We start from the raw sequence: 14,797 nt of genomic DNA, 5'->3' as shown, positions 1-14,797 counted from the left end.
CATTCACACACTTGTGTTAAATTCTTAGTTCTACTATTTGTAGTCTGTTAGATGATGTTTTTAAATCTATCAAATGAAAAGATTTAGAATGGATCATTAGTTTTTAAACATAAATTCATGTTAGAATCACACAAGAAGCTTTCTCAATGCAAATATTTGCAGACTTACTAAACCTCAATTTCTGGTGTTGGGACTCAGGGGGGGGAAATATATTTTATTATATAGGTAATTTTACTGCTGCTGATCAGTGAAACAGTGTTGAGCTCAAAAATTTAAATGATATGATAGTCCATGTCTAGGCTAATGCTCTATCTTCTCTATATAATGAAATGTATAGACTTCAGAAGACAAAATTATTGTATTTTAGCACTCCATTTGCTCAATTCCATGATAAAAATGACAATTATACAAATTATCAATGAGGAAGATCATCAAATGATTTTTACTAGTCATAAGTTCTGTCAGTTAACGCACAGTATTAAAACATTGATTCATGGTTTTGTTGGATTTTAACTGGATGTGGCCAACTTGCAAAGGAGGAAAAAAGATGATTTGATGTGTCAGACACATGATGATATACAAGTTAAATTTTTCCTATGATTTACCTAATCATCAGCATCATATTTGGGGCTTTATAAGACATATTCCCAAGCCCCACCCCTGGAAGTTTTTATTGGGTAGGTAGGGATATTTAAATGAATTTTAAAATTGCACTTCAAGAATTATTTATTTCTAGGAAATAAGTAAAAGAAGCAACCTTAGGAAAAGTCTCTTTCACTTTGTTTTTCTAGATATAAGCCACTTCAGTGCACCCTTTACATCCTTGTTTCTCAGTGTATAAATGACAGGGTTTAGCATAGGGGTCACCAAGTTATAGAAGAGGGTAAGGAATTTCCCTTGGTCCTGAGAAGAATTGTTTCCTGGTTGCATATACATGTAGATAATATTACCATAAAACAAGGAGACTACAGTGAGGTGGGACCCACACGTGTTGAAAGCCTTCCTTCTTCCTGCAGCCAACTTGATTCTCAGCACTGCTAGGGCAATGTAGCTATAAGAGATGAGGATAAGAGACAGGGGCACCAGGACAATTATTACTGATAAGACAAAAACAGTGCTCTCCACAGCCACTGTGTCCACACAGGCAATTTTGATCAGAGCTGGCATCTCACATAGGAAATGTTTCACCTGACATCTCCCACATCGTGGTAGCTTCATGGTCACTGGAGACATAACCAGGGAGTTGAGTAGTCCAACCCCCCAGGCCACAGACACCAACTTCCAGCAGAGTTGAGGGTGCATAATGACAGAATAGTGAAGGGGCTTGCAGATTGCAGTGAAGCGGTCATAAGCCATGACTGCCAAGAGAACACATTCCGTGCCACCCAGCCCCAGGAACAGAAAGAGCTGGATGGCACAACCCGTGTAGCTGATGGTCTTGTCTGGGCTGCCTAAGTTGAAAAGCAGCTGCGGGATGGAGCTGCTGGTAAAGCAGAGATCTAGAAAGGACAAGTTAATGAGGAAGAAGTACATGGGTGTGTGGAGGCAGGGGTCCAGGTGGGAGACCAAGATAATGACAATGTTGCCCACTAGGGTCATGAGGTAGAAGATGAGGACAAACACAAAGAGGATCTGCTCCAGGCTGGGTCTGTCTGAGAAACCCAGTAAGATGAACTGTTCCTGGCAGCTCTGGTTGCTCATGACAGTGGATAATCAGTACATGCCTGCAGGGAAGCCAATAGGAACACATCCAGTTCTCTTCATGAGGCTGGCAAGGGACAGAAAGGCAAGATAATATCAAGTAATAATGCAAAATACATCACTATATAAAATTTCAATATTCTGTGGAGACACACATAGATTACATATTTTGGGAAGAGTATCTCTTCTTATTGGCTTCTTTTATTTCTTTTTGGATACTAAAGAAGTACAGATCATTGTAGAATATTTGGAAAATAAAGATACATAGAAAGAATAAGAAAAGATTGCCCACATCTCAGAAACAACCACTATTGCACTACTGATTTACTTCCTTTCAGTCTTTTCTTATGAGTACATATACTTTAAAACAACCTAAATCATAGTGTCTTTAAAATTTTATATTCTGAATATTATTTTATTCAACATTAAATTATGAGATTTAAAGTCTGTATAATATTATGCTGTGGCACCATTTATCCAAACATTTCTCTGCAGTTGGTCATTAAGGATATTTCCTATATTTTAAAGCTCTTGATAGATCATGGAAGTGCCTGTTTTGCTGCACTCTAACCAGCATGTTCTCCCAAATCTTTGGCCATTGTTTGGTATCTCATATTGTTTAAATTTGAAATTATTAGCAGTGAGGTTAATTAGTTTTGGGGGGCGGGTCACTGAGCTAGCATGTCACAGGTCATAAAAAAGTCTATCAATAGAAGCCCAAAATGACTTTTAACATAACAATGGAAACAGCAGTAATGGCTGATTTCATTTACTCACTGGAATACAAGTACAACCTTTCAATTTTTATTTAACAGGTGAATCCATAACAACATATAAATTCTTTTGTAAATGATGAAATCCTCAATTTCACTTAGCTCTTTATGTGAAGTTCTTATTTCCTTTGTCTACAAATATATACTCACCTATTTCATAAAATTGCAATTTTACAAAACACAATTATTCAAAGTTTTCCATGAATATTGTATTTTAAAGATTTCTTCCTTTTATGAATGATGTTTACAATTATACTTTTCAACTGGATATAAATGTGAGGTGGACTTATAGTTCTTCATATATCAAGTTTTAAAATGATATAAATTCTAAAAAAAGCTTGATTTAGACATTTTGATACATTGACAGAGAATGCTATCATGTTGCTTTAAAAAAACAATATGTTTTTTTTTTTTCCCTCCTAAGGAAGAGCTAATTGCCAAATTTAAAAATCCAGGTAAGTCAAGTTTTCATATTACGAACTAATGGATCAATTCAAAAGTCATAGATGTGGACTTTGTAAAAACTTATATGCACAAGAAAAATCTCAATATCCTTTTAATACTTTCTGGAACCAAATATTTCCTTGGTTGCATTATGTAATTGGAGAAGTAAAAATTTTAGATTTCTTTGAATGTGTCAAAGGCACTGTCAAAATCAGATAACTAACACTCAAAGATAAATTTATGACCTGCTATGTAACAGGATATTTCTCAATGTCTTAAATTAATAAAGATGCTTCCTGTACTCTATCTACAGAATGTGGTGTTTGAATCAGAAGACCTCGGCTTAATATTCTATGTATTGTCTTGTTAAATAATTTCATTACCTCATGAGGTTGATGTGAATTACAGCTTTCCATGTCACCTTTGACCCAGGTATATAAAAAGCATTATGACTCTACCAGTTACCACTTTAACCAGTTACTGTGAGTAGTTGCTATTACAACTAGTGCTGTTTTCTGGCCACATAAGCATCAAAGTGAGATCCAGGAGAGGCAGGTGAGAGTGAAGGAGCTACCTCTCCATCTCCACCTCTCCATCAGCGTCTCACATATATTGATATCTTTTCAGCCTTGTAAAGTGCCTTGCACATGATAAACTATGTTATAGATACCAGTGATTACTATTATTAATAGGAGAGACCAGGTCTGTGTTATACATAATTAAGAGAAGAACCTTTCCCATGCTATTTTGAGTGTAAATATTAGCAGTATTATTAGTAAAGACTAATCAATTTTAGTCACTTTAATTATAGCTGAATAGATGGACTCAGAGAAAAATTTTGACTGGAAGCTATATTCTAAGTGATTTTACCTAATTTTATTTGTTAATTTTTTTGGTGGCTGGCCAGCATAGGGAACCTTTGGCCTTGTTGTTGCAAGGCTGTGCTCTAACCAACTGAGCTAAGCAGCCAGCCCCCTCTAACTGATTTTAAAAGGACTCTGCTGATAAAATGTTGATACAGTCTTAGGTCAAAGAGGTTAAGATTATCATCTCTGAAATAAAAATTACTGAAAATATTTATATTGATAAATAATTCAATATTCAGCAAATATTTATTGAGCTCCTATTATATGCCGAACACTGTGTCACATACTAGAGATAGGCTTACTGAAATAGGTAGTAATTAACCTCATTGATTTATAGACTAGTAGAAGAAAGACAGTCATCAAGACTCACAAAAATGAATGTATTACTATCAATATTATTGAGCCTTTACTCAGTGCTGAGCACTGAGCTAACAGTTTTCTTGGACTTCTTTATTTAATCCTCGTAATTGAATTTGAAGGATTAATTAATTTATCAACATGTGCACAGCCTACGAATTTATAGATGCAGGATTTGGACCCACAACTGTTTGACTCTCGAACCAAGTTTCTAAGCAACATGGGGCTAAAACAGAAAGAAAATGTATTAACCCATGACCCCAATATCACCTATTGGAATCAATTAAGGTGAACTAAGTGATTTAAAGTCCTTTAATCACCAATCAAAAAAAAAAAATGTCAAAGAGGTCTATGTAAGATAAATCAAGTGAAGGAAATATCTCCAAAACTCAGTTTTCTAAAGCAAAGAAGAGATTATATAATTATTCATTAGTTCAAAAGTTGCTGAATTTTAAGTTTAAAAAAATGATAAATTCAAAAATAACAATGCTATTGACCAAGATTAACTGCTAAAAATAACCGTTTTTTTTTTTTTTTGGAAAACTAGATATTACAAATATAACAGAACAATTACTGAAAGGGATTGTAATTGAAATTATTAGAACACTACAACATAATATATTTCCCATAAGCGAAGAGTAAAAATAGTTAAAATGTGCAAAAACTCTGTTCTAGATGCATTTTGGTGTTGGAAGATACCACATGAAATTATTTTTGTAACCAACAGTTATAGCCAGAATATATATTACGTGCAATAGAAGAGTGTACATGGCTGTACACGTAGAAGATACTATTGGTCACTCCTACTCTTTCTTTACTTACCGAACATTGATTTTCTTTAGGTGTCAGGTGGGTAGAAATGTCCTCAGACACATGGGAAGAACTGTAATTTATCTCTAAGCCAGTTTTGCTAATCTGATTGTACTTCACCATTGATGGGTTTAGAGATATCAGAGAACTAAGGTCAATTTCTACAAGGCAAGAGTAAACTGCTGGTAAGAGATGGGAGGTGTAGGATAGAAGGAGAGGTAGAAGGAAAGAAAGAGAGACTAGAAATAGTTCTGAATCTGGTGAAACAAAGTGTAGAAATTTGAGTATACAAGTTATACAGCCAATGGAAGAATGATAATAATAATAAAAAAGCTGGTAGTATTGGTTAAAGCCCTATCAACAGAGACTAAGATTGGTAGATCAAGGAATCAAGATATACGTATATATTTATAATTATTAAAAATTAACTAAAAACAGAAGGAGTTAAAAATTCTATTCTCAGAGTGTGCATTTTGGTGTTGGAAGATACCACATGAAATTATTTTTGTTTCTTATGATAGACCTTTCTGTATTTCTTGTTGCTTTAACTTTCGCATATATTACTTTGGTAAAAATACCTATTTTAAAAATGAAACTTACAACCTACTAACTTAGAAAAACATATATATATATATATATATATATGTAGAGAGAGAGAGAGAGAGAGAGAGGGTTACAAAATACACAGCTAAAAGCAGTATATTGTGAAAATCATTGCAAAATGCAAACATATATTTTTCAAATCAAGCATAGTTTCAAATCATGGCTCTACCCTTACCATTTGTATGACCTTGTTTAAGACATTTAATTGCTGTGTAACCAGTTTCCTTATCTGTGAAACAGGAATGGTAAAGAGCATATTTTTATAAAGATAAAATTATATATGTAATTATATTGGATAGCATGTTGAGCTGTGTGGCAACAATGTAATAAGGACTAGTTATTGTTTTGTTTCTATTATATTATTTTCATTAAATTGTTCCCTCTATTTTTGACTCATTGTTAACTGTTTTTTATTCCATTGTGAAATGGAACCAAAGAAAATAAAACATTTCAAGATTGAAACAGATGAAAGTATCAAATGCCGCCAACTTTATGTGACATAAAAAAAAAAAAATCAGCAAAAATATCAACAGCATCTCATATGGCTCAGCACAACCCTTGAGTATTAATACTTCTCATATTTTGGAAAATTCCCTTCAAACATTATTTTGACTGAGATAAACCTTTACACACTGGACTCAAATATCATTCATATGCTTATAGATACTAAATCAGTAGCTCTTAGATTTTTATTTTGAAATACAGACTTGCACACTCAACCTTTTCTGAATATATTTACTTAGTGACCAACAGATAGTTGGGAAAGGGGCAGATTAGTGGTAAAGAACCCAGACTCTGAAATATGGTTTCAGATCCCAGTAATGCTACTGAGTAGATAAGAGACCTTGGACAAGTTACTTAAATACCCTGTGGCTCAATTTTATCAACAGTTAAATAGGCATAATAATAGTTCTTACTTATGAGAGTTGTTTGGAGGATTAAATGAATTAATATTTGACATGCTTATATTTTGGTTCAGAAGACAGAAATCAAACAAAATAAATGTTTACCAGGACTTTCTCAGTCTTTCAGGCAAATGGATTCTAGACATGCTCAGATATATCCCAGTCACAGAAGCAGTAACACTTTGGTTCTTAAGCAGATTGTTAAGGTGATGGGAAACTGTTAAGCTCAGAACACAAGACAATTTTTAAAGAACTACTATGAAAATTTGGAGAGGAAGTAGGTACTGATGCTTGCGAATGTTGGATGTAATGTGCTGATGGATGGCTCTGGCTTGATGATTCTCTCCCACCATCAATCTGTCTCCATGTTCTCAGTTCTTGGGAGGACAGTAAAGAATACTGGGTAAGTTCATTTTGGTCAGACGAATCTTTGTTTGAACTAAGGCTCAGCTCTAGTAGGAGGTATGTAGCCTTAGGTAAGTTATATTGAATAAGTGTCCTTATTTGTCCAGTGGGGATGACAACAACAGCAATGACATCTACTATACTGGTGTAAAGGTAAAGGAGCTAATTTATGAAATGTTTATTATTCTGCCTAATAATATCAGCCACTCAAAGACTGATTAGTATCATGCTCGTTATACTCCGTGTAAGTATTCTTGGGCACATGTAGCTCAAGAACTGCTGGGCTTTAAAGAAGAGTTACTTTACAGTGTTTACATGTGCTGTCTGTGGTGTTTAGCTCCAGTCGCCAGCTTCATCAAAGCAGTGTACTGGAACTGGATCTGTGTCCTCCATATAGAGTTAGTGAGTTTGGAGGAATAGAGAATGAAGATGTATTTCAAAATTCCTTCTGCCTGACCATATTTGCACTCTTACCATTTTATTTCTCCTCTCCCTATTATCACCTGTCCCACTGCAACAAACAATACTGCTTGTTTTTCTCATTTTTAAATTTCTTTTTCATCAATAACCTCTTTATTTATAATTCAGACTCTGCAGCACGGGAGTTTTATCAGATGAGAGGGAGCAGAGTGGTGGGGCAGGGTCTTCCCGTTGTGTTTGGCTGGTTGCACAGATGTTTAACAAAGGAACACAGAAGGAAAAGGAGCACATTTGAGTTGATGGAGATAATGAATTTAATCTGGGGGGCCAAGTAAGTTTCTACAGGACCTCACAGTGAACAGGTCTGTTAGGCAGATGGACATACCTGCATCCTTTCCAACTTTTCAGAACACTGATATTTGTCACTGCGTGTGTGTGTGTGTGTGTGTTATAGTTTTTTAATCTGGTAAAAAGAATTTTAGGGAAATTTTCAATTTTTAAAAAAACTAAAGTGACTAATCCATTTAGGCACAAATTAAGGCTATAAAGGCAATAAGATACATAGAATGTTGTAAAGATTTGGGAAACAATTCATTTTGCTAATTTAGTATTTTATGTTTTACTTGTTTAAGATAAGAATAACTGGATCATATAAGATATATGAATTATCAATTTGTTTAGGAAGTTTAAGACAGTCAATTTATTCTCAAAACTGAGTCTGATATGAAGAAATGGTCATATCAGTACATGTTCAGAGGTGCGACTAATGACGTCCAGTATAGTCAAGGACTTTCCCAATATCAATGTAAGAGCCTGATTCAATTTTAGCTTGAATTAATGAAATCTTAACCTGATAGAAATTTTATCTGATGTGATGAATCAGGCTTACTACTGATGAATTTTTTCAAATGTCTAAAAAATTTTGTCTTTTTAAAATCGTTTCTTACAGTTGTAGTCTTCTAAGCCAAAAGAAATATTTTGAAATATATTTTTACCCATACAATTTATATCAAAACATATGGATCTTTTACAAATTGGTTTTAACAATATTTAAACGTGGCCCAAAGAAAGAAAGCTGAAGAAATTTAGTATAGCTTTGTGTTTCTGACATCATAATTCACAACTGGTGAATATGTAAAATTCTTGAAGGCTAAATAGAAGTTCTGTGTGGGAATCCAGAGATACTAACTTTGATAGTCTGGAATTTCATAAGCATGAATTTTTTAGTAATTCATTTCTCTACAGGAATTCTACTTTTATGTTCTCTAACTTGTTTCTATTACTAGCTATATTTTAATTTATGTTCTGGTTCAGTATTTCCTTCTTTATGTAATTATCTCTACTACCCTCTTTTTCCCTTTTTTTAAATATAAGTACAGCTGTCAGTTATATTTTTATGGTTAAGAGAAAAGTAAATCAGAATAAGAAAAACAATTTATCATTAGAAAAAAAAAAGGAATAATTAAAATATTACTTGCCTCCTCTTAAAGTATCCATGTGGAAACATTGTCAAGATTAACTTCTGGTCAAATTCTTCTTTTACTCTTTTCTCTCTCTTTTCTTAAAATTAGTTTTCATCCTAGGAAGCTTGTCAGTGGTCTCTGTTCTTGAGGATACTTGCCTTTCTGTGACTTCACCTTGTAACTTGCTTCCAAACTTGCATAAATACACCCTACAAGGAGGCCAGTGCAAGAGAACAACTACTCACAAATGAATATGATTCACATCTGCAACTGTGATCTCAAGTCACTTTGACCTTCAACTTGTGTTGCGGTGAAACACAGTGGCAGGATTCCTGCTAAATCGGTACATTTTCCATTTGTGAAGTCATCCTGAAGGCCTTGGTAGGCTTCAGCATACCCCAAGCCAGGAGTCTGAGGTCAGATAATTTATGCTTCAAAATTTTACTAAACATCTCAAGTTGGAATACTAAAAATGTTTTATTCTCTTCACTGAAGCCTTTGGGAATATATGCTCCATTGAAGCAATTAGACAAACTTGCTATTCTGTTCAGAAGGAAAGACCAGTGGGATATGTCTAAGAAAACTTCTAACATCTGCACTTCCCTTCAACTTTGTGTATAACTGGGGGACAGGGGACTTGTTTTCATCTTGGATAAGATACCTATCTCTTTATCTCATCTTTGAGGCTGAGAAGACTCAGCCAGGCCTGAGGCCATTCCAAAACATCTAGTGTTATTTTAGGTGCCAGAAGATTATTTTTACATTTTAAATTTTATAATGATTTCAAATGCACAGAAGAGATGTAAAATTAGCACAAATAACTTTCATCCCCCCTGAATCAATTGAGAGAAGTTTGCTGCATTATACCCAATACCTCAGTGTGTTTCCTACAAATAAGGATATTCTTTTAAATAATCATGATGCAAAATCATGAAATTTATATTTACATATTATTATTATCTCATTCATACACTCCATTCAAGTTTTAACAATTGTTGTAATCATGTTTCTTATGTGACCCAAGCCAGGATCATATTGCATTTACTTCTAATGTTTCTTAATTCTTCCTTCTGGAAAAGTTCATCTGTCTTTACTTGACTTCCATGACTTTAACACTTTTGAAGAGTATAGTATAGTTATTTTATAAAATTACCCAAATTTCTCAACTTGGATTTCTCCAGTATTTCCTTATGATTAGATATATGTCACACATCTTTGGCAGAAATATAGAAATGAGGCTGTGTCTTCACTGCATCACATCAGGAGGGCACATAAGGTCAGTCTGGGCCCTTACAGGTGCTATGAACTCTGATCACTTGATTAAGGTGGTGTGTTCTAGGTTTCTCCACTGTAAAGTAAGTTATTCTTGTAGATGCCTCCTATCAGTTTAGGGAAGTTGCCTTATATTCTTAATTTACTGAGAGTTGTCATGAGTGGATGTTAAATTTCATCAAGTGCTTTCTCAGCATCTATTGGGATAATCACAGTTTCTTCTTTTAGTTTGTTCATATGGTAAATTACACTGATATTTAAATATTGAAACTACCTGGCATTCCTGGGATAAATCACACTTGGTTGTAACATGTCTTCTTATATACTGCTGGATTCAATTTGCTAATATTTTCTTGAAGATATTTACATCTATGTTCATGAGAGGTATTGGTCTATAGTTTCCTTTTATTTTATGTCTTTGTCTCATTTTGTGAGTAGGGCAATTTTGGCCTCATAAAATGAGTTTGGGGGTTTTTCTTGCTTTGAATTTCTGGAAGAGATTGTGTAGAATTGGTATTATCTTTCTTAAATGTTTGATAGAATTCATCAGTAAAACCATCTGGGTGTGGAGTTTTAATTTTTGAAAGGTTTTAAAGTAAAAACTTAATTTCTTTATAACTATAAGAGTACTAAGGCTTTCTAGTTCTTCTTGACTGACATTTGGTAATTTGTCTCTTTTAAGGAATTATTCTGTTTTACCTAAGTTGTCAAATTTATAGCTGTACTGGTTTGAATAGTGTTTCTACAAAATTCATGTTCTCCCAGAACCTCCAAATGTGACCTTGTTTGGAAATAGGGTATTTGCAGATGTAATTAGTTTAGTAAAGGTGAGGTCATACTAGATTAAGGTGAGCCCTAATCCAAAGACTGGTGTCCCTATTAGAAGAGAAGACAGAGACACAGACACACAGAGAAATTCAATGCCATGTAAAGATGGAGGCAGACAGTGTCCCTTGCTGTGCAGAAGTTTTTCAGTTTGATGTAGTCCTATTTGCATATTTTTGCTTTAGTTGCCTGTGCCTTTGTAGTCTCACTCAAAAAAATGCTGCCCACTCCCATTTCATATAGTGTTTCCCCTATGTTTTTTTCTGGTAGTTTCCATTTCAGGTCTTAAATTTAGGTCTTTGATCCATTTTGATAGTCTCACTCAAAAAAATGCTGCCCACTCCCATTTCATATAGTGTTTCCTCTATGTTTTTTTCTGGTAGTTTCCATTTCAGGTCTTAAATTTAGGTCTTTGATCCATTTTGAGTTGATTTTTATATATGGTGAGAGATAGGAGTTCTACTTTCAGTCTTCTGTATGTGGATATCCAGCTTTTCCAGCACCATTTGTTGAAGAGGCTGTTTTTCCCCAATTGTATATTTTTGGAACCTTTGTCCAAAATCAGTTGGCTGTAAGTGCATGGGTTTATTTGGGGGCTGTCTGTTCTATTGGTCAATTTGTCTGTTTTTATGCCAGTACCATGTTGTTTTGGTTACTATAGATTTAAAGTATATTTTGAAGTCAGGGAATGTGATTTTTTGGAACCTTTGTCCAAAATCAGTTGGCTGTAAGTGCATGGGTTTATTTTGGAGCTGTCTATTCTATTGGTCAATTTGTCTGTTTTTATGTCAGTACCATGTTGTTTTGGTTACTATAGATTTAAAGTATATTTTGAAGTCAGGGAATGTGATGCCTCCAACTTCGTTCTTGTTCAAGATTGCTTTTGCTATATGAGGTCTTTTGTGGTTCCATACAAATTTTAAGACAGCCTACAGCACGGGCAAAAGTGTTTGCCAACCACACAACAGACAAGGGGCTAATATCCAGAATATTTAAGGAACTTAAATGACTCAACAGCAGAAAACCACAAATAACTCAATTAAAGAATAGGCAAAGGACCTGGACAGACATTTCTTAAAAGAAGACATACAAATGGCCAACAGGCATGTGAAAAAATGCTCAACATCACTAGCCATCAGGGAAATGCAAATTAAAATCACAATGAATGGTTGCTAGAAATCAAGAAAGCAAGCCTATTTATAATAGCTACCAAAAAATAAAACACCTAGGAATCAATTTAACCAAGGAGGTGAAAGATTTCTACAACGAGAACTACAAATCACTGCTGAAAGAAATTAAAGAGGACACAAAAAGATGGAAAGACACCCCATGCTCATGGAAGAGTTAATGTTGTGAAAATTTTACCCAAAGTCATTTACATATTTAGTGCAATCCCCATCAAAATACCATTGACATTCTTCACAGAAATAGAAAAAATAATCCTATCATTCATATGGAACAACAAAAGACCACAAATAGCCAAAGCAATTCTAAGCAAAATAAATAAATAAATAAATAAATAAACAAATAAATAAAGCCAGAGGCATTATACTACCTGAGTTTAAAATATTCTACAAAGCTATAGTAACCAGAACAGCATGGTACTGGCATAAAAACAGACACATGGACCAAGAGAACAGAACAGAGAACCCAGAAATCAACTCATACCCTTATAGTCCACTGATCTTCAACAAAGGCACCAAGAACATATTAGGGGAAGGACTGCCTCTTCAATAAATGGTGCTGGGAAAACTAGATATACATATGTAGAAGAACGAAATTAGACTAGTACCTTTTGCCATATACCAAAATCAGTTCAAAATGGATTAAAGACTTAAGTATAAGACCAGAAATTATAACCCCCCTAGAAGAAAACATAGGGGAAATACTTCATGATGTAGGACTGGGCAACAACTTTATGAACAAGACTCCAAAAGCATAGACAACAAGAGAAAAAGTAAACAAATTGGATTACATGAAATTAAAAAGCTTCTGCACAGCAAGAAAAAAAAAGTCAACAGAGTGAGAAGACAATCTATAGATGGGGAGAAAATATTTGCAAACTATACATCTGACAAGGGATCAAATCCAGAATACACAAGAAACCCAAACAACTTAACAGTAAAAAAACAAGTAACGATTAAAAAATGGGCAAAGGAGCTGAATACACATTTCTCAAAGAGACATACAAATGGCCAACAGACATGTAAAAATCCTCAATATCACTAAGCATCAGGGAAATGCAAATCAAAACCACACTGAGGTATCATCTCAACCCAGTTAGATTGACTATTATCAAAAAGACAGAGAATAACAAATGCTGGCAAGGATGTGAAGAAACAGGAACCCTCCTACAGTGTTGGTGAGACTGTAAATTAGTGCAGCCAGTATGGGAAACAGTATGTAGATTTCTCAAACAACTACTGATAGAACCACTGCATGATCCAGCAATCCCACTACAGGGTATATACCCAAAGAAATGGAAATCGTCATGTTGAATAGATATCGGCACTTCCACATTTATTGAAGGTCTATTTTCAAGAGCCAAGAGTTGGAACCAACTTGAATGTCTACTGACGGATAACTGGATAAGGAAAATGTGGTATATATACACATGGAATACTCTTCAGCCATAAAAAAGAATGAAATTCTGCCATTCACAGCAACATGGATGAGCGTGGAGAAAATTACATTTAGTGTAATCACCAGGCATAGAAAGAGAAATGCTGCATGTCCTCAGTCATAAATGGGAGCTAAGAGAGAAAGAAAAGAAAGAAAGAGCAATCACAATAATACGATGAACTTTCAAAAGGTTAGAATAGAACTGTGCTCATCAGAGGTGGCAAAGAGGGAGGAGGAGTGAGAGGGGAGTTAGCGAGAAATTGGTTAAGGGTCACAAAGAATGATTACATTTGTAAAGATGAGTATGCTAATTATCCTGATTTGATGATCACATATTGTACACAGGTGTTGATATTTAACTCTGTGCCCCACAAACATGTATAATCAATTATACTTTAATCAAAACAAAAACAAACAAACAAAAAAACATGGATGGAACTGGGAAACTTCATGTTATATCAAGTAAGTCAAATACAAAAAGACAAATACCACATGATATCACTCATATGTGGAATCTGAAAAAATAATAAAGAAAAAGTGGTTCTTACAGAAGAGAGTAGAATAATGGTGGGGAGTGAGGGGTGGGGAGGAGGAAAAATGATGGACTGATGGGTACAAAACTCTGCTATCTACTCTAAGTGAATTATTGTGCAGTATATGCATGTACTGAAACAACATACTGGACCCCACAAATATGTGCAAAAAATGTTGATATATCTTGGGAAAAAAAAGATGGGCGCAGAGATTGGAGTTAATGTCTACAAGACAAGGAATGCCAAGGACTGCTGGTAACTATCAGAAGTTCGAAGAGGCAATGAAGGATTCTTCCCTAGAACCAGGAGGGACCATGGCCTTGCTGATGACTTGATCTTGGAGTTCTAGCCTCCAGAGCTGTGAGAGAATAAATTTCTGCTGTTTTAAACTAGAAGTTCGAAGAGGCAATGAAGGATTCTTCCCTAGAACCAGGAGGGACCATGGCCTTGCTGATGAAACTTGATCTTGGAGTTCTAGCCTCCAGAGCTGTGAGAGAATAAATTTCTGCTGTTTTAAACTACCCAGTTTATGGTAATTTGTCACCAGGAAATTAATACAATGAGCATGTAGTTATTAACAGCATTCTCCTGTTATACTTTTTGTACTTCTGGCATCTGTGGGGTGAGTAGAGTCGTTCCCTATCTCATTCATGAGATTAGTAACTTGCGCACTCTTTCTTTCTCTCCCTCTATCTTCTTTGTTAGTCTGGCTGGAGGTTTATCAATTTTATTGATCTTTTCAGAGAATGAGTTTTTTTTTTTTTTTTTTTTTTTTTTTTTTCCGTGTCCGGCAACGGA

At 34.7% G+C, this 14,797-nt stretch overlaps 1 protein-coding gene across 1 annotated transcript; it reads right to left on the bottom strand.

Moving 5' to 3' along the window:
• Positions 1 to 774: 774 nt before the first annotated feature.
• On the bottom strand, positions 775 to 1,701 carry LOC103608016 (olfactory receptor 2W3-like). Its single transcript, XM_008592461.1, has one exon. It carries the CDS (start codon positions 1,699 to 1,701, stop codon positions 775 to 777), a length of 927 nt encoding a protein of 308 aa, XP_008590683.1.
• Between the last annotated feature and the right edge of the window lie 13,096 nt (positions 1,702 to 14,797).

This window comes from Galeopterus variegatus, unplaced genomic scaffold (genome assembly GCF_000696425.1).
Source record: "Galeopterus variegatus unplaced genomic scaffold, G_variegatus-3.0.2 Scaffold7950, whole genome shotgun sequence".
NCBI classification, from domain to species: domain Eukaryota; kingdom Metazoa; phylum Chordata; class Mammalia; order Dermoptera; family Cynocephalidae; genus Galeopterus; species Galeopterus variegatus.
Note: the sequence above shows the minus strand (reverse complement) of the source record. Positions and strands in the feature narration are given on the sequence as shown.